Source organism: Triturus cristatus, chromosome 1_2 (genome assembly GCF_964204655.1).
Source record: "Triturus cristatus chromosome 1_2, aTriCri1.1, whole genome shotgun sequence".
NCBI lineage: Eukaryota > Metazoa > Chordata > Amphibia > Caudata > Salamandridae > Triturus > Triturus cristatus.
In genome coordinates, this window is record NC_140580.1 from 415,806,211 (window position 1) to 415,825,701 (window position 19,491).

Here is a 19,491-nt window from a genome sequence, read left to right on the forward strand (position 1 = left end):
ACCTCATGTTGTAGGGAAAGGTCCAGATAGTCTGTACTGAGAGTCCTATATATATGTAGGGCAACTGACAGACTGCTCTATTGGTTTGTAAACCTTAGCTCTAAACTCCAAAACAACACTTTCAACAAAAAGATCTCACAATTATGTTAGTATTAATCAACAAAGCATACAGATGTAAAACAAGATAAGAGGCTCTATAACTGAACAAATGTATTTAAAATTCTGACATTCAACATGATATGACATAAAGTTCATTTGATGGTATCTCATGAACTGAATGAATTAATGAATATTGAACTTGTAGAGCGCGAACTTAGCCCGAGGGCGTCAAGGCGCTATTTGCAGAACTTTAAAATGCAGACGAATGAAAAAAGACATGCTCATACTGAAGTCTGTGAAAAAAGCCAGGTCTTTAAGGCTTTACGGAAAGAGAGTGGGACACCTGACTAGAGAGCTCTTCCGGAAGAGAGTTCCACAGTTTAGCCGCCGCAATGGAGAAGGCTCTATCTCCCCACTTTGCCTTCCTAAACCTCGGTATTGTTAACAAATTTTTATCTGAATACTGGAGCTGTCTGCTGGGAGCATAACGATGGAAAATCGCCTTGATACCATCTGGGCCTGAGCCATAATAGGCATCATGAGTCAGGCACAGTGTCTTAAAAATGATCCTACGGTCCAAAGGTAGCCAGTGCAGTGACCTAATGGAGGCAGTGACTGAGTGAAATTTTGGGATATTCATCACCAGCCTGGCCGCAGCATTCTGCACCCGCTGCAGATGTCATACTAGGCCTTTATTAATGCCCAAATAAAGGGTATTACCATAGTCCAATCTGGGCATTACCAAGTCAATGACAGCTTGCTTACGTGCCTCAAAGGAGAGGAGATGGAAATGTTTTCTAAGGATCCTGATTATCCCGAAGCAGGTAGACAAAGTCCTGCTGACCTGCAGACTAAGGGAAAGTGAGTTATCCACTATGACCCCTAGGTTTTTCCCATGGGATACCGGGCAGGGACAGACCCCAGGAGTGTCCGGCCACCAGTCATTGGACCAAATCCCCTGTTTACTGCCGAAAATCAGGACCTCGGTCTTCTCTCCGTTCAATTTCATGAAATTTTCCACCATCCAGGAGGAGACTGCCTGCATACAATTCCTAAAGTTAAGGGCAGAATCTATGATACTGTGAGAGATAGAAACCATTATTTGGGTGTCGTCCGCATAGGACGGCACTTCTAACCCAAAGGATCTCACAACCTTAGCCAGTGGGGCAACATAGATGTTAAAAAGTGTTGGGTTCAGGGAGGAGCCCTGAGGAACACCGCATGACAATGGTTTAGAGGCCGAGTAGAATTGGCCAAATTTCACTCTCTGTGACCGATCACTGAGAAAAGAGGCAAGAAGCCCCAAAGCCAAGCCCCCGATCCCTATCTCTCTGAGGCGTTCAACCAGCCTCAGAGGGGACAGGGTATCAAAGGCTGCAGTGAGATCAAGTAAAACAAGTAAGGAGGTAAGCCCTACATCTACTTGAATACGGATATTCTTAAATACAGCAGTCAGTGATGTTTCCGTACTATGGTGGCTTCTAAATCCATGTTGTGAGCCATCGAGTAATTGGTAATCCTTAAGATAGGCACTAAAATGAGAATTAAGGTACATTTCCAAAATCTTAGCTGGAACAGGGAGTAAAGAGATTGACCGATAATTCTTCAGTTCTACAGGGTCCAGAGAGGGCTTCTTCAAAAGTGCTAAAAGACCACTCTCAAAATCCAGGTTATTTTAGGCACTCCTTCAGTGGTAATTTGTCACTCGAATACATACTACACCTGTGCTTCCAAAATACTATATTTTTCTGTAATGTGATGCCAGGTAGGGGTTAGCACCAACTAGTACAATTTTCAATGTGTATCTTTTTACACTACTAGGCCTTAGAATCCTACCCACACCCCATTGTTTTTATCAAGACTGGTACACTGATCATCTAACTTGCCAAGTCAAATTATTTCTTTATACAATTTTCAATTAATGACTTTTCAAGTAGCCTCTGGCCAGAACACTCCCAAAGGACATATTTTCAAGTTGAATGTTGTCTGCTAAATTTTTCATGTATTATTCATGAATAAATTATGAATGGAAATATAATTCTTCAAATAATTAATAATACATTTATTTTGGTTAAAAATAAACAAACATAAAGGAAAACGAAACAATACCATACATATTATTAATCTAAAATCCATCTTAATTTAATTGACATAGATAAAAAGCAACCCATAAAAATAAATCAGGGGAGCTCACAACTTTCAAAAAAAGTGAAGGGAAATATGATCGCACAGAACATGGCCTCACTTCATATCTTACATACCAAACCCTAGGGAAGGATAAAAGGACCAAATCCGAATAATGTTCTTTGCCAATGACATTATTAGCTGCCAGATAATCCATTACTTTTTATCAAAAAGGCATCCCTATGGAGGGAGTGTAGCCCTAGACTTTCACACCAATAGCAACGTAAGAAACTCTTCTGTCTGTTTATTTCCATTTTGCATTACATGCATTTATTTAGTTAATTATGATCATCAATGGCACAGCATGCTTTTTTCACAAAAATACATTTTTCGCAAAAAATATAATAAGGTGCTCCTATAGAGTAGTGGTGAAGTGGGAGTGGGTAAAGTGACTAAAAGGTGCACGTGTGCTATATTCAAAATATACAAAATATATACATGCAACTGCTGGGGCAGTATGTTGTTACATGTGGCACTCATAGTATGAGTGTCAAGAACCACAATCAAAAGATAAAATCAGTCCACATAAATGTTTGTCGATGTTTCAACCCATTAACACAATTATTTCGATTGCATTCTTCAGCAGGACAGAATAAGAACGAGATACACTTAAAAGTAAAAGAACCATGCATCAGATTCTGAAATTGTGTACGTAGTCAGCTCAATGCCAATATAAGTACAACAAAACACCAAATGTCCATATCAGGTAACTGGGACAAAGACACCCGCAAATGTGATTGTGTCACTCGCTGTCTTTTGTCTGGGACAATCTCAGCTCACTGCATTAGAATTGCTGCAATAAAAGAAAATATATTCCAAACCAGCTGTGCCCTGGTCCCATATGTAAACTGACTTAATGTATTCAATTTAAGCCCACCCAGTGGCTGCGTCAATATTCCTTATCTGTACGGCTGCCGCTCATGTTGAATCTGAAGGCTATAAAGGAATTGGGGCAAAGATACCCGCAAATGTAGATGTGGCACACTCTGTCTCAATGGAAAATCTCAGCAAACTGACTTAGAATGACAGCAGTGAAACAACCTGTATTAAAAAAAACAGCTGTGCACTGGCCCCATATGCAAACTGATTTAACAAAATATATATAATCCTACCCAAGGACACAAAATCAAATTATGCATATCTTACACACCCATAGTGATATGACCACAACACATTTTGAAGCTGTCTCTCCACCTGACTTTCCATCACACTGCCTTTTAGATGCATTTCTTTATCACCCTGTTCACTGTTTCCATTAACGCGTTTGCTTTGGAATAGTACAGTACTTGCAGCAACTCTTCATGAATTCAAAGGAAACATGCACACTAGTATCTGTTATTAAGTCACAGGAATACGATCAAAAACTAAGATGTTTCTGAGGAACTTAGAGATCATTGTAGCAGTGATGCTATTCACAGCTTTGCTCACTATCCAATGGGAGAGGTTGTCAGCATATCTTAGAATGTATTTTCCATTCATCTGGGAATTGTTAAGTGTCCCAATAACATCAAAAAATATTTTGTTTTATGGGTTAATCGATACTTTAGCAGGAGACAGCAGGACTTTTCTGACAATTTTTGTTTTGTCACTTGCAGAGCAATTGGCACAGTTCCTTGCCTTGCATTCACTCATAAAGCCAATTCCTGGGAACTGGTATTGATCCATAGCCTTGCTCTAATCACCTGGCAGCAAGGCAGGACCTCATGATCCACCGCTTTGGTAACTGCAGTAAGAAACTTGCAAAGGTCTCAATAGGTTATTTACCCTTATCCCCTAATCCCCTAGTGCTAGCATCTTTAGTTACAAATGTTTTGCAATTAATATCCAAATTTCCCCTTTAAGGGGCATTTGAGATGACATTGTTAAACCCTTCAAAAGCTATGTTCCTAATTCCAAATAAATTGGGCCTTTTTCTTTAAAAGTGTTTTCTGGGGATTTGATCGGCGAGCAAAGTTTTTTACATTGTCAAACACACTTGGCAAGATCAAGAAATGATTTGGCATCCTCTTTGTTGGTCGGGGCCAGTACATCCAACCAGATTAATTGTGAGCGTACCACTATACCTGGCTTAAGGGTGACCCAAATAACCAATGGATCCCACAGCAACCTGACATTTCTCAATCCTCATAGTTAACCCTGTCTCCTTCGACTTACTCAAAATCATTCTCAAGGTGGTGCTGTGGTCTGGCTCAGATAACCTAGAAATTAATATATCATTGTGGGATCATTGGACTTTCCTGAAATCTACTGAGATATGCTTCATTGTCCACCAGAATACAACTGTTGCAAAAGCCAAGCAAAATGGTATTTTGCTGAATCTGTATGCTCCAAAAGTGTGAAGGTGTGATAGAGAAGTTAAGGGATTTGGACTCGAAATGTAGCCCTCCCGTGCCCCCCTCTGCTCGAATTACCGGCCCCGCTGGTAAGGGAGTGCTGTTTCCGCCCATATTTTTAAAATAGCTATAAATAAAATATTTAGAAATATTATTATCTGTAACTTCCTCTTATTCATTCCGAATGCTACACTCACTGCTACTGTTCAGAATTTCAGAGGTCAGATGATGGCTCTGCAATTGAATTTCTATTCCAGCCTCCGCTATGGCATTCAGGGATATCTGGGTTTATTTGTATTTATTTGTATCAAAAGAGAACGCAGGATGAAATGTCCCTGATGAAACTGGCCCATGGGTTGGAACATCTGATGTATGTCCACCTATTGATAGAGAAGTATTTATGTTTAATGCACATTATATGAAAAAAGATGTCCAAACTTTTTCTGACAGATTCACTCATTGGAGCAAGCCGAAATGGTATTCTGAGTAAAGGCGCAGTATGATATTTGAAAACAGTTTCCGATAGTGCCAATGAAAAGCTTTCCATTCTCTGTCAGCTTCATCTTAAATGATTACAGCAGCAAATGATGGCGTTGATAACATGGATATAATTCACTCCAGAATCTTAAGGGACAGCTTCATAACGCACCTGAGCTGCAGCCATAAGCAATAAATCATCAGCTGTGCCTTCAGTCAATAGTCAGTTTTGAGCAACAAATAACACATCTCGGGCAGTGAAATTGATGGGCTATATAATTCCTCAAATCTGTCACATGGCATCTCTCTCCAGTATCCCAATTACTGTGTCAATCCTATTCTTAAGTATGTCCTCTGTCGATAGCGCTTTGAAGAAACCGCAAGGTTATACACACACTTTACAAAACTCCAAAAATAAATAAATAGCCGACTGACTGACACAGCGACCTCTCCTAATGTCTTGCAAGAGGAACTGATCTCCATGAACAAAAGGCTTATATTGGACAAACGACTGTCACGGATGGAATTGGAAATCATTGTCATTCAATCCCTTAATATATCAATTTTTCAAGATATTTTAACCTTACCATCTCAATATTAAGGTCATTTTATGTCTGTACCCAAGGGAGTGCTCCTTAACCAGGGAATGAAAAGATCTTGGGGCATATCAACAAGGCGGCGATAAAAAATTATCGCCGCTTTTGTGGCCGTTTTCGGCCGAAAAGTGGCGACAATTTTATCGGTATATCAGCAAGGTCACACTATCGCGTGAATCCTTGCCTTAGCGCCCTTTCCCGTAACGCCCACCTTTGAATCTCTAATGAGATGCAAAGGGGGCGTTCCAGCTCAAAATAACTGGAGGAATGTCGCTAATGGACATTTCTCCAATTAGCAATGGGCACGCTAACAAGCATAGCGATAAGAAAAGTAGCGCTAACCTTGGTTATCACTACTTTCCTTACGCCTGCTTTTAGTTTGACTTAGCCATGATATCCATTGGAAGGTGGATATCATGGCTGAGTCTGCCCTGCCCTATCAGCAAGCTATCGCCAAACGTTGTGCGATTATCGCTGTATTTCCCGCGATAATCGCACAATTGGCAACTTGCGCCTGGAATTTTATCGCTTTTGAGATAAGCGTTGCTAACAGCAGCGGTCCGTGGAGGGAGTTCCGTTGGGCGGAAAGGCGGGGTGGGGGAGGGGAGGGGCAGGGTGGGGTGTACTAAACACCGGAACATGGATAATTGGAGGTAAGTAAACAATTAAATAAATAAAACGAATTTCGCAGCGTGCCCTGCATCACAAAATGCGGTGCAGCGCGTGCTACGAAATTTGTTTTATTTATTTAATTGTTTACTTACCTCCAATTATCCATATTCCGGTTTTGAGTACCCCCCACCCTGCCCCTCCCCCGCCCCACCTTTCCACCCCACAGAACTCCCTCCACGGACCGCTGCTGGTTGCTAATAGCACGCTATCTCAGCGATAAAATTCGGCGATAGCCGGCGATAATTATCCTAGCGCTAAGTGCGCTTAGCGATAATTATCGCCGGTTGTTGCTGATATGCCCCCTTGTCCTTTATAATCATGTATTATACTCACAGCTGACCATGACGTCATATTACATTGCCAGGCTTGTCTCTCAAACACATGTAAAAAATGATGTGTGTTTACCTGCCTGTTGCATATCTGGATCCCTTGCAGTGCTGTACTTAATCAATTAATAAAGACATAACTTTGCAAAAACCAGTCACTGCTGATTGTCAAGGTGAAATGATGGCTCTGCGCATTACACACGTTGAATCTGCTAACATTGCTGGCAAAAGGTCCACATGAAGTACTTACATGGTGCTGTCGCCCAGTTCTTCATAGAGATTGTTGGCGGCGCTGCTCGTCGGTTTCCCTGCTGGCAAGGCCATCTGGATCCTCGCTGTCTTTGCACACTCAGCTTGGCGCCTTTCAAAAAAGGAGCGGAAAATGTGTCAATAACTTAACACGACCGTTTGTCAGACTGCCTGTTCTTTTAATGTTCTTATACCCGGACTCTAAGCATTGACCAGGTGAATAACAAATTGCCAATGTCAATTAGCATTTAAGGTAGTTTTTATTTAGAGTTTTTTTCATATAGCGCGAACCAGACCCGAAGATATCAGGTTTCAGGGCGCTTTACATGAGCACCAGCTTCGTTACAGATGGGCACATTCATTTTTGTGAGGCACGAGGCGAGTAAGTGATTTGCCAAGAATCACAGGATGTTGAGCGTTGTTCCCGAGACTCGAACCCAGTTTCCAAGACGACCGCTCTAACCCTAAGGCTACATCCTTTCCCCAACTTTTTTTTTAAAGTTTTGCCCCTGGGATAGACATGATATGGCGCTCATTAGTGCAGAATGCATCCATCAATACACAGGACATCGAGTGCAATACAAGGAGTGTGAAGATCACAATGTGGACGACAGTTAGTCTGACAACAGAGAGGCATTTAACATGCAAAATGCTGGAAATATTTACATGCTGTCAATGATAATTAAACTACATGTTTCTAGTTTAAAGTTCGGTATACATTCTCCTTGATCAATTAATTACCTTACTCGAAGAGCTAATGTAATGCCTTATTTTTCAGCATAAACTGTTACAGGACGAAAATCTAAATTACAGGGCGAGCCACTATTTGTAAGATTTTCAGTGTCTGTGAGGCCCTCGTTCAGAAAATATTGTATTCATACTTCTTACTGAGCAATTGTTTTGCTGTACAGATGGAAAATAGGGATGTGGAATGACCCTATGCATGCACGTATGCAATTTCCAAAATAATTTCAATTGTATTATGTAATTGCCTGCTTAATATACATTTTGCTGATTTTATTGTTTTAATTTTAAATTACTGTAAATATGTTTGAGGTTGTGGGCTACAGAAACAGTAAAAGTATTTGAAAACTTTACATTGTGATAAAGATCTAAAGACAAGCAGTGCACAAGCATTCAACGCACAGAATATAAACCTCTGGCTCAGTTTGAAGTAAGATGTTGTAAAATGTGCATTAAGCTCTCCAGATAATGAAAGATTCACAAATAATTCTGTACTTACTCTTTAAACCTGTTTTTGCCAGCAAAAAAAGAAAGAATGAAACAGTTAATGTTATCATAACAACTGTAGCGCATTAAGAAGTCATATCAGAAATTAGTTTATTTAACGTTCAAATTCCAATTATCATTGTAAAGAAATGTAAAAAAAATGTTTCAATTAATGAAGCCTACCTAATCGGCTTTGTTTGGTATTTACACGGATCTACAAGCTGCTTTAAGATGAATTGGTGGGGAATATGTTTCATGGTATAAACAGAAATGCAAAAACTCTACATGGAAGTGAGACGTCAAATCCTGGATAAATTATATTTTAAAACATTGATATAAAAATTATCTAATTCTGTATAATTGGTTTTGAGGTTTAACCTACTTAGAGAATAGTGCTTCCCAGCAAAGGCTGATTTAGTTCTTGATTGCTAAATACAGCAGAAACTGAAATTGGAAGGGTCAGACTTTCTATATTGACTGCGTAATAATTTTGCACAACTGGATTTTTGTTTGCATCCAAAATAATTAATAACGTTTACTCCGAATATATACACGAACATTGCTACTTGGTTAGTTTCCACCAAAGAAAGACCCATGGTAGTGCTTAAATATTGCTGTCGTCGGGCCCCAACATTCTTTTGGGGTAAGTAGAACTTATGTTTTTCATTGTCAGAGTTTGCCTTGAAGCAAGAGAGAGATAGGCGGGCAGGGGAGGGGACAAAGAAGTAGGAACAGTAAGACAGAAAAACAGTGGCAAAAGGAAAAATCAGGGATGGAAAAGAAGAACCTGCAAGAGCAGGAAGTGACTGAAAGTGTAGGGTTGTGGAAAGAGGCATGAAGTGGTATTAACACAAGGCAGCCTTGCTGTTGGGCAATATTAATATTTCTAGGTGACACCGGCAGGCCTCCAAAAACAACTGTGGGCCCCTGCACTTATTCCAGGCGCCTAGAGATTTTCCTAGACACGTAATAGCTTGGTCATGTCCAGATTTATATTGAAGCTGGAGAGGTGTGGATTATTAACACTGGAGATTACATCATATTTTAAAGATATTTTTTACATTACATATATATATTTTCTCTTGTTTTTAATAGTTTTTCGATCACATTTAAGCCACAATCATCAATTTGATAAGCTAATGCAATTCCCCACGCTACTTTAGAAATACATTAATAATAAAGAAACAAATGCCATCTACATCCGTGCTGGGGGCCAGGAGTGCAATAGATGGTTTGCGCTTTTCCACCGAACTCATGGGGACATGTCCCTGTTACCAGATGTACGAGAAGAACATCTGCTCTTACAGTGCAGATCTCACTGCAGAGGCAGCAGTGGGGTTCACCAATAGGTTTCCTATAGGCGTCATGAGAGGCACACCACACAACCACTTCCCACTGTTTTCCGGGCTCAGTTAATTAACTGTGTATGGCATGGCGATCCAGGATTCAATCTGGCAAATGGATCCCCCACAAGTCTACTGAAGGCCCATTCAGGTACCACCTTAGGGGCGAATTATGAGTCTGGCGGTCCATAGACCACCAGACTCGAGGGAGCATAGCGGTCTTCCAACCACCCTATTACAACTAGGGCGGTAGGGCTGCCCTGTTACCACCGCAACCGCCAGGGATCAGAGATCTCTGGCGGTGGCGCAGCAGTGTTGAGGCCACAATATGCTTGACAGGAGCACTGCGGTCCCACCAAACATATTACGAGTTTCCCCTTCACCACAGTTTTCATGGTGGTTCGACTGCCATGGACACCATGGCAAAGAGGAAACATAGGGGGCCCTACAGGGTGTCCTTATGCCTCTGGGCCTGGGGATGCATGCCGGGGGGCGGGGGCACGTGTTTTGCCCCCCTGTGTCCATGCACTACAGTACCTACACGGCATGTACTGTAGCAGTGCCGTGCTGGCACTGATTTTGACGTTCCCATTGTGGTGCCTTTTTCATAGGCACCGCCGTTGGAATGCCAAAGAACCGCCTGCCAGACAAGGAAAAAACTCCTAATCTGGCAGGAAGTTCAACCACAGGTTTGGCAGTGCGGGAGCCTGGCGGTCCCACACCGTCAAACTCGTAATCGAGGCTTAGCCTCATGATCTCCCTACGAGCCACTTTCAAATTGTGTGACATTATCGAGTACAACCATAATTTCTTGTGAGATTTCACCACATATGTTTGGACACTAAAGCCAGAGCGTCTCAATAAATTAAACAGCATTGACTCTGTGTGAATGCCAGATGAGGTTAGCAACTGGATGCTTGAAAGTGGTAATAGGGAGGCGGAATAAAAGTTCTAATTTTATTGAATGAACATGATTTTTTTGTCAAGTTCCAGTTCTCACTACTATAATCAACATTAAGGAAATTAATAGTGTTTTACGAGTCAGCCTATGCTATAAATATAAGTATTTCATCAGTGCTTTTTTGAGCGAAAAAAAACATAGTGATTTTTGAGAGGCATGTGTGTTCAATAATCCCAAAAAAGAAGAGTGTGGATTGGCATTTTTAATCGGGAGCCTCTCAAAAATGCCCTACAGAATTTCTGTGGGGCCCAAGCATATAGTTTCACTGCAGAACGTGACCTGTTTTTTGAACTTGTAAGTTGTTTGATCTTCTGATGATAAAAACATAGTATTACTTCCCAAACCATATAAAACAGTTTAAAAGTTGCTCCATAAAGTCTTAGATAATATTTCTGCTTGGCAGCCTGGGGTGATCAACTTGCATTTTCTGCAAAACTTGCTTTCCACTAAGTAAATGAAACTTCAGAGCATCCATGTCTCGCAGCATCATTCTCGATCTAATTAAAACAACCTCCATTATAGAACGCTGACATTTAAAAAAGATAAAGCAGCTCGTTTTTTTTCTTTCTCTTTCTTACAGCAGAGAGAACAGAAGCTAAATGTGTTATCCATGAGCAAAATATAAAACGGATAAACAGATGGAGATTTCATATCCGGGCCGCGCAATGCCTTCAAGGGCGATTACTTGGCATCGTCCTGTCTAACTTGCCCGCACTCATTTATTCAAAGCAGTTTTTTTTCTTCTTTTTAAAATATATCTACTATTAGGAGATTTGGTAATGGGGATTAGTCTGTCAGGGAGTAGAAAGTGATTGTTGAAATGTTAACCCGTTTTATCCTCTCGTGGGTCTGTTTTTACCTGCTCTCATTTGGAAAATCTGGTCCTCTTCTGAAATGCGCCATACATTGTTAGGGAGGATGAATGTGCCCGTGGCCTCCACAGAGCTTGGAATAAACATACAAACTGGTCCCACTTACAATCATAACTAAAAAAAATTGTGGATGATTGAGGGAATTAATTAGAGAGAAAGCGAGTGGATGTGCAAGTGGATGAGTGTGAGCATAAGTGAGTGAGGGTGCAAGTTAGTTTATGAATGGATGAATGACTAAATGAGCGAGTGAATTAATTGAGAAAGAACTGAGTGAGGGGCTCAGGTTTTTAACTGAGAAAATGAGTTGGTGAAGGGATCGAGTAAATGCGTAAATTAGCAATTGACTGTGGGGCATATTATCAAGAAACGGCGTTAAAATTATCGCCGATTTAGCGGCAGAAAACTGCTGCTAAAGCGGCGATAATGGGCTTGATAATATGCCCTTCAGAATTCCCATAGAAGCCCAGGTTCTGGTGTCAGCATGGGATTCTATTGGAATTCTCTGCGGCATATTATCAAGCCCATTATCCCCGCTTTAGCAGCAGTTTTCTGCCGCTAAAGCGGCGATAATTTTAACGCCGTGCTTGATAATATGCCCCTGTGTTTGTTAGCGAGTAAGTGAGTGGTAATATTTCTGTAACACAGCAAAAAACAAGGTAATTCTGTCCAGAAATGCTAAGTGATTTAGCAGTGGTAAACCCTTCTATTCGGTAAACTTCTGGCTTTGCCAGAGCTGACTCGCTTACTCAAGTCAACAGAAAATGTTTTGTGAGTTGGAAACATTTATTGACTGTTAAAACAAATTCTGTGGCTCATACCAAATTGCAATTTGGAAGGGGGTTGTGGTGAGTATTCTTCGGTATGCTAAGTATCAATAGTTTGGTTGCTGTATTTGCAGTAACAAATCACTGAGCTGTTACCGACTCCCGAACTGGGTGGAAACTGATTCACAAAGGGGATGGATGCCTTACCATTTGAGAATTGCGGTGACAGCTTGGGGGATGGGGGGAGGGGGACAGCTGGGGAGGGGCGGAAGGTAAAAAGTTATGGTTTCGTAAATTGAAAACTGTGGGACATATTATCAAGAGAATTATCGCCGCTTTAGCGGCCGTTTTCGGCCGAAAAGCGGCTATAATTCTATCGCAGTACCAGCAAGGGCACGCTAACAGGCTTCAGCGTGTGTTCCCTTGTTGTAGCACCAGTTTCACCAACGCCTTGCATCTCATCGCTAATGCGATGCAGGGTAGGCGTGCTTCACATTCACAGCATGAGAAAACATCGATAACGCAGCTTCGTGCTATTACCAACAATGCCCCATACCCGCCTAGGGTGAATAGAATTCGTGCTAAATCCCCATTTACGCAGGAATCTAACATCAGAAAAATATCTGACTTAGCAGCATTACTCTATGGGAGGTGGATCGTCCGGCTAAATCCACCATGGCTTATTACCAAGCTATTCCCTACCGCAGAAATGTTATAGCTGGATTACCAGCGATAATCAAGCATTTCGCCGCTTTCACTGGAATTTTTATCGCATTGTGGATAGCCGTTGATAATAACGCGCTATCTCAGCGATAGCAGGCGATAGCTATATTCGCGCTAAGCGCGCTTAGCGATATTTATCGCTCCCAGTTAATAATATGACCCTGTCTTTTTTAAGCAGCTCGCTTCCTTTCAGGCGCTGGGGCTGCATAAAAAAAAAATTCCATTTAGAAAACCATCTATGAGTGTAGCTCAATAAGGGGGATCAGAAATTGAGCAGGTCATTCTGCATTGCTCTGCAATTCCTTATTTTGTGAACCGGCCTATTAGTACATTAGTCAGTTTGTAAAATAAAATATTAGCTGCAAAAAGCCAGGGCACAATCTGTGACTACTTTTTGTAACCAGTTTGTCTGTATATCTGACCCTTCATTCTTCGCTATGTTTGAATAATCCACAAACACATTAGAGAAATACTTACTGCCTGTAGCTGACCATCACTATTAATATAGCGGGCATGCAGCAGAGGATGATTATTACTGCCAGAGCAAGTAATGCGCCCTCCGTGTATCCGACAGCCTGGGCCTGTTTCTTTACATTGGCCACCACATCTGGGGTGCGAATTTCAAGAATGCGTCCTCCTTGTCCTATGTAATCTTGAAACTGTTTGTTGATGTCCAGCACTTTGCCATCCAAGAACCTTTAGTGGGAGAAGCAATATGTATAACAAATACATGAATAAGAGTGCAATAAACAGTGTCCAAAGCAATGTCAAATTAATGAAATTACATCAGGGCAGAACAAAATAGATGTTTTAAAATCTTAACAAGCAATGTTCATTATAATAAATGCAAGAAGCAAAATACAATGTATTAAATTCACTGAAAGGCAAAATATAATGTAATAACAATACTAACATAGAGTTAAATAACAAAGGAATCAACATTGAACATTGAACAATTGCATTAGCTCCACAGTTTGAAGATGTAACTAGTATATGTGTTGCCTAAAGAGGGTGTTTGAGATTGTGATTATTAGTTTTGAAGTCAATATAAAATAGTGCTGGAAAATATTTCTCAACAGTGATTTTAAGTGGTGGAGTCATTATTGCCAGAAATGCAGTTTAGCTACCAAAAAATTAAAGCCATACGTTTGATAGAAAATGTTAGCAACCCTTGTTTTTAAAAAAAGGAACAATTAGGAAAAGATAATAACATGTTAAAACCTGGCCGAATACACTGTAGTTAAACTAACAAACGAACTAAAGAAAGACGGCTTGCTAGTTAAATCATTCTGAAGCTCTGAAATTAACTATTTAGGAGTTGAAATTGCTACTTAGCACCATCAATTTGTTTTTAATGATTTGCAAAAAAGATTGAATTATGGAGTAAAGATTTTTAGGACTTCAAAAAGTTGGAATTGTTATTAAAAAAAATGGAAAGTTTGAAGGAATGTTTCCATAGTTAAAACTAGCTGTAAACATGTTGCAAACGTTCTCATCTGTTTAAATCAATCAAAAGTGCTGGAATCAATAAACTTAGATATCATTAATAAAATTGCTTGTGATTTTTAAAACAGATGGTTTGTTTATTAAGGGGCAAATTACGATGCAGCCCGGAAAGGCTCTGATCGTTGGTACGGGCCGCATCATAATAGGCCTCACGGTTTACTTTCCGACTGCCGCATTACAATGCTAAATTTGCCAACAAGGGATTTTGTTTGAAAAGAAATAATTACTTGAAAATTTCAAAAAACTTAATTTGTACATGTGTTTAAAAAAATTTAACACCACAATGGAATTAATCAATTGATCTAATCTTCAGATAGTAACAACAACAAACACGGGGATTTTAGTTTTGTGATTTAAACACAATGATCTTTATATATTCATCAGAAATAAAAGGAGTACAAATAAGACAATGCTTTGTGCAATATTTCATGAAAAGTAGGGGGCAATATTAGATCCACATTTCATCAATAAAACATCTATTCCATCTTGATTTGGACAGAGACAAAACTCATTATTGAGAAAATAGTCAGCTGTACATAACAAATATTCTGAAAATAGATGGTAGAGTCGACGTTTCGGTCTTGAGTGGTGTCAATCCGTCAGACCATCTTCAGGACAGTTATTGCATAATAAAAACTCCTAAATGAACATAATACAAACAGTTACATCCATGTGGACATAATTTGTGTTGTCAAAATTTAAATACATTATCTATTGAAAAACCAAACCCGTGTGCGAGAAAATGAAACTTTAAATATTGTTGTCTAACGAAGACTGCCTCCATCTAACAGTTATTGTTGATAGAGTAGTTATCATTTTTATATCAGATAGTTGCCTATTGGAAAGGGCAATTTCTAGAGAAAAAGCAGAATTTGCTTACTTTCTGAATCTTTAAGCGTTCTCACGAGACTTAGTTTAAAATCGTGAAGTGAACATTTTTCATTGGTGCTGCAACAGAAGAAGTAAAAACTCAGCAGACAATTACAATGAATCATTGTGATTTCAAAGAGAAATGAAGGGGGTGTAATCAGATCCTACCAGTTAGTCTTTGAAAATTCTCCTGCCAATTTGTTTAAAAGTGGAAGAATCTTTCCTTCTCTGGTATCGCAGCTGTATGACAAAGTAAAATAGTGTCATATTATACAGTGACTTTCATCTGTGCTAGTTGTTATCATCCTAACGTTGCTGCCTATACCGAAAGTCGATATTTCAGCAATGTATTTTCTCAGTATCGATTCACTTATAGTTCCGCAACTTTCTCACGGTGTACAGTGCTGCAATATTCTAGAGTGGCTACATTTATTTATTTTAATAGTGCTATTTACACCTGTAGCCCATCTTTAAGCAGTGCATTATATTGGTGGTGTCAACTCGCTTAGAGCCCAGATAGTCAATGAGAATGCAAGAGTATGCATCTAATTAATCTATTTTTCAATATATCGGATGGCTGTATTATTGTTATTCGATAGATGTTAAAAAGCTTCTGTAGGTCTTACACGGCTAGCATTAAAAGTTTACAGTTAGTCATTACTAACAGTCCATCGTACCTAAATGTGGTAGTGACTCTGAAGGGAGAGTAAAGGAAACATTTCTCGGGCTGAACTGAACATAAGTCTCTAGCGACCGAGTAGTCAGTTTAAAGAGGTGCAGTAATTGTACTTGTTTTACAAGGAGTATGCATGCTCGAGTCATCGTACTATTTAAAGACCTCGCAAACACTCTCTAACCAAACAGGAGCTGGAATCTACTTACATGTCTTGAATCTGAATTGAAGTACGCATGGGGATCCGTCCGAGTCCGGAAAGCCTAATTCTTCTACTCTCACTCGAGTGTTTTTAAAGGCAACCGGCGACTTAAACAGGAAAGTTGATGCAGCTGATGCCGGAAATGCATCTAGCTTGTTTTAGCGTCGTAACGGAGCGGCCATCTTTGACTACCCTACTCATTGGGGTTTCGCATGTTATTGCTACTGATGTTTAATGCACCAACTTTGTTATGACCACGCCTTTGGATGTTAAATCTATATTCCTGTTGATCAAGTATCTTCAAGATTAAGAATACGTGAACTGGATTAACTCGTGATTCTTTTCATGTAAATGATGAATCAAACGAGCCTACATTGGTGAACTCATCGGACTACGAAGTCCGATAGCGAAGCCATTACGGGTAATTCGCGGTAGAGCTCTCAATTAAGAACCATCATGTGGGGGAGTCTTCTAATTGTTCTAATCACTCTATTCTTTTAAGTTTTCAAAATATTGTACAGACATCAGTACATCTCTCCTGAGTGAATAACTACATAGCAATAATACAGGCAGTGTTCGTGTGCATCGCTGTAAAACATTTGTAATCCTATATATTTTATCAAACATTGTATCCACCATAGATAATTACTGTGGTCAACCAGTTTCAGTTACAGGAGATCTCAAGAACATCATTCAGGAATTTATACCTCTATACATTTTTAACATCTTTAACAGGGTTGCTTCATTTGAATTTGATGTTAACAGCAAGCTTCTATATAGTTAACATAGTGGCTTTCTCAAGGACTATATTGTGTACATTTCAAAAGCTATTGCCAGTTATATATTTAAACATCAGATACATTGTTGTTGCTAACATCCTCATAACCTGAACATCATAGAACAAACTCTGTGTCTGTATGAGAATGACAACTTCATGCTGAAAAAGCAAAACCAAACGTTGTTAAATTGTATGTCTAAGTAGTGGTTAATGTACAGCATGGCCACAGGTGTTTCAGGTAAGTTAAAGGGTGCCATTCTGTGGCAGAATTCAAGCATCACCAGATGTTGATGACCAGTATGTCTATCTAACATTAACATCATCATGGTAAACTACTGCTGAATTACGTATGAAGAAAGTGGGCAGTGTGGAAATCTGACATAGTTAAATTAAGCAAGCCAAAGCAAGCCAAAGAGTGCCATTCCGTGGCAGAGTTAAGGCCTTGCTTAATATTGTCAGTTCGACAGATCCAACGATTTTCTCTCAAGGTGAGAATGTGATCTACATTAGCCTGTCTTATTGTGGGTTTGACCACTTCGATGACCCACCAGAACATTTCTTTTTCGGTGTGCTTCATTTTGATGTAATGCTCAACCAGTGGTGCATTCTCCACTTTGCATCTAATTCTTGATTGGTGTTGTAAGATCCGTTTTTTCACCATTTGTGTGGTCTTGCCTATGTATTTTAAACTACAAGGGCATTGTATACAGTAGACAACGTTGTTGGTGTTGCAATTCAAAAACGATTTAACTTTATGAGTCTCACCATGAAGTTCAAATGATTTCACATTACTTGTACTTGAGCATGCTGCACAGTTTCCACATTTGAAGTGACCAATTACTGGTACTAACTGTCTCATGTTGTTGACTATATTCTGGTCTGGAGTCTTATAGGCATGTGCTAGCCGATCTTTAAGGTTGGTACCTCTCTTGAAAGAGAACAATGGTTCTTTGGTTAACTCAGGTAATGCGGCCAAAAGTGACCAGTGTTTTTTGACGATTTTTTTAATTTTGTTAGTGGCTGTGCCAAATGTGGTAACACAAACAAGTTCTGGTTCATTAGTTCTAGGCTTGACTTCTAACAAGGCATTTCGATCATTGTACCAAGCCCTTTTAAGTGATTTTTAGAGTAGCTTGTTGGGATAGCCACGTAGATGTAATTTCTCTTTGAGTTTCTTCGCTTCCAGAAAATAGTCATCCCTCCTGGAACAGTTCCTCCGAAGACGGAGAAACTGACCGAAAGGCAAGCCGTCCTTGAGTGACTGGGGGTGGTGGCTGTCATATTTCAAAAGAGTATTTCGGGCTGTTGGTTTCGTATATAGAGTGGTATATAGTGTATCATCTATACCTACTCTAACTGACAGGCTAATGTAGATCACATTCTCACCTTGAGAGAAAATCGTTGGATCTGTCGAACTGACAATATTAAGCAAGGCCTTAACTCTGCCACGGAATGGCACTCTTTGGCTTGCTTAATTTAACTATGTCAGATTTCCACACTACCCACTTTCTTCATACGTAATTCAGCAGTAGTTTACCATGATGATGTCAATGTTAGATAGACATACTGGTCATCAACATCTGGTGATGCTTGAATTCTGCCACAGAATGGCACCCTTTAACTTACCTGAAACACCTGTGGCCATGCTGTACATTAACCACTACTTAGACATACAATTTAACAACGTTTGGTTTTGCTTTTTCAGCATGAAGTTGTCATTCTCATACAGACACAGAGTTTGTTCTATGATGTTCAGGTTATGAGGATGTTAGCAACAACAATGTATCTGATGTTTAAATATATAACTGGCAATAGCTGTTGAAATGTACACAATATAGTCCTTGAGAAAGCCACTATGTTAACTATATAGAAGCTTGCTGTTAACATCAAATTCAAATGAAGCAACCCTGTTAAAGAAAAATGTATAGAGGTATAAATTCCTGAATGATGTTCTTGAGATCTCCTGTAACTTAAACTGGTTGACCACAGTAATTATCTATGGTGGATACAATGTTTGATAAATATATAGGATTACAAATGTTGTACAGCGATGCACACGAACACTGCCTGTATTATTGCTATGTAATCATTCACTCAGGAGAGATGTACTGATGTCTGTACAATATTTTGAAAACTTAAAATAATAGAGTGATTAGAACAATTAGAAGACTCCCCCACATGATGGTTCTTAATTAAGAGCTCTACCGCGAATTACCCGTAATGGCTTTGCTATCGGACTTCGTAGTCCGATGAGTTCACCAATGTAGGCTCGTTTGAATCATCATTTACATGAAAAGAATCACGAATTAATCCAGTTCACGTATTCTTAATCTTGAAGATACTTGATCAACAGGAATATAGATTTAACATCCAAAGGCGTGGTCATAACAAAGTTGGTGCATTAAACATCAGTAGCAATAACATGCGAAACCCCAATGAGTAGGGTAGTCAAAGATGGCCGCTCCGTTACGACGCTAAAACAAGCTAGATGCATTTCCGGCATCAGCTGCATCAACTTTCCTGTTTAAGTCGCCGGTTGCCTTTAAAAACACTCGAGTGAGAGTAGAAGAATTAGGCTTTCCGGACTCGGACGGATCCCCATGCGTACTTCAATTCAGATTCAAGACATGTAA

At 39.8% G+C, this 19,491-nt stretch overlaps 1 protein-coding gene across 1 annotated transcript in view; it reads right to left on the bottom strand.

Annotated features, from left to right (window-relative positions):
* The window catches only part of PCDH15 (protocadherin related 15), a 2,378,624-nt gene that overhangs the window by 219,998 nt on the left and 2,139,135 nt on the right, over nucleotides 1–19,491 (bottom strand). The window contains exons 30-31 of the mRNA XM_085614969.1: nucleotides 13,307–13,525; nucleotides 6,938–7,048 (exon numbers count right to left, since the gene is read on the bottom strand). Coding sequence (XP_085471095.1) covers nucleotides 6,938–7,048; nucleotides 13,307–13,525 — 330 coding nt within the window. The remainder of the gene's footprint in view (nucleotides 1–6,937; nucleotides 7,049–13,306; nucleotides 13,526–19,491) is intronic.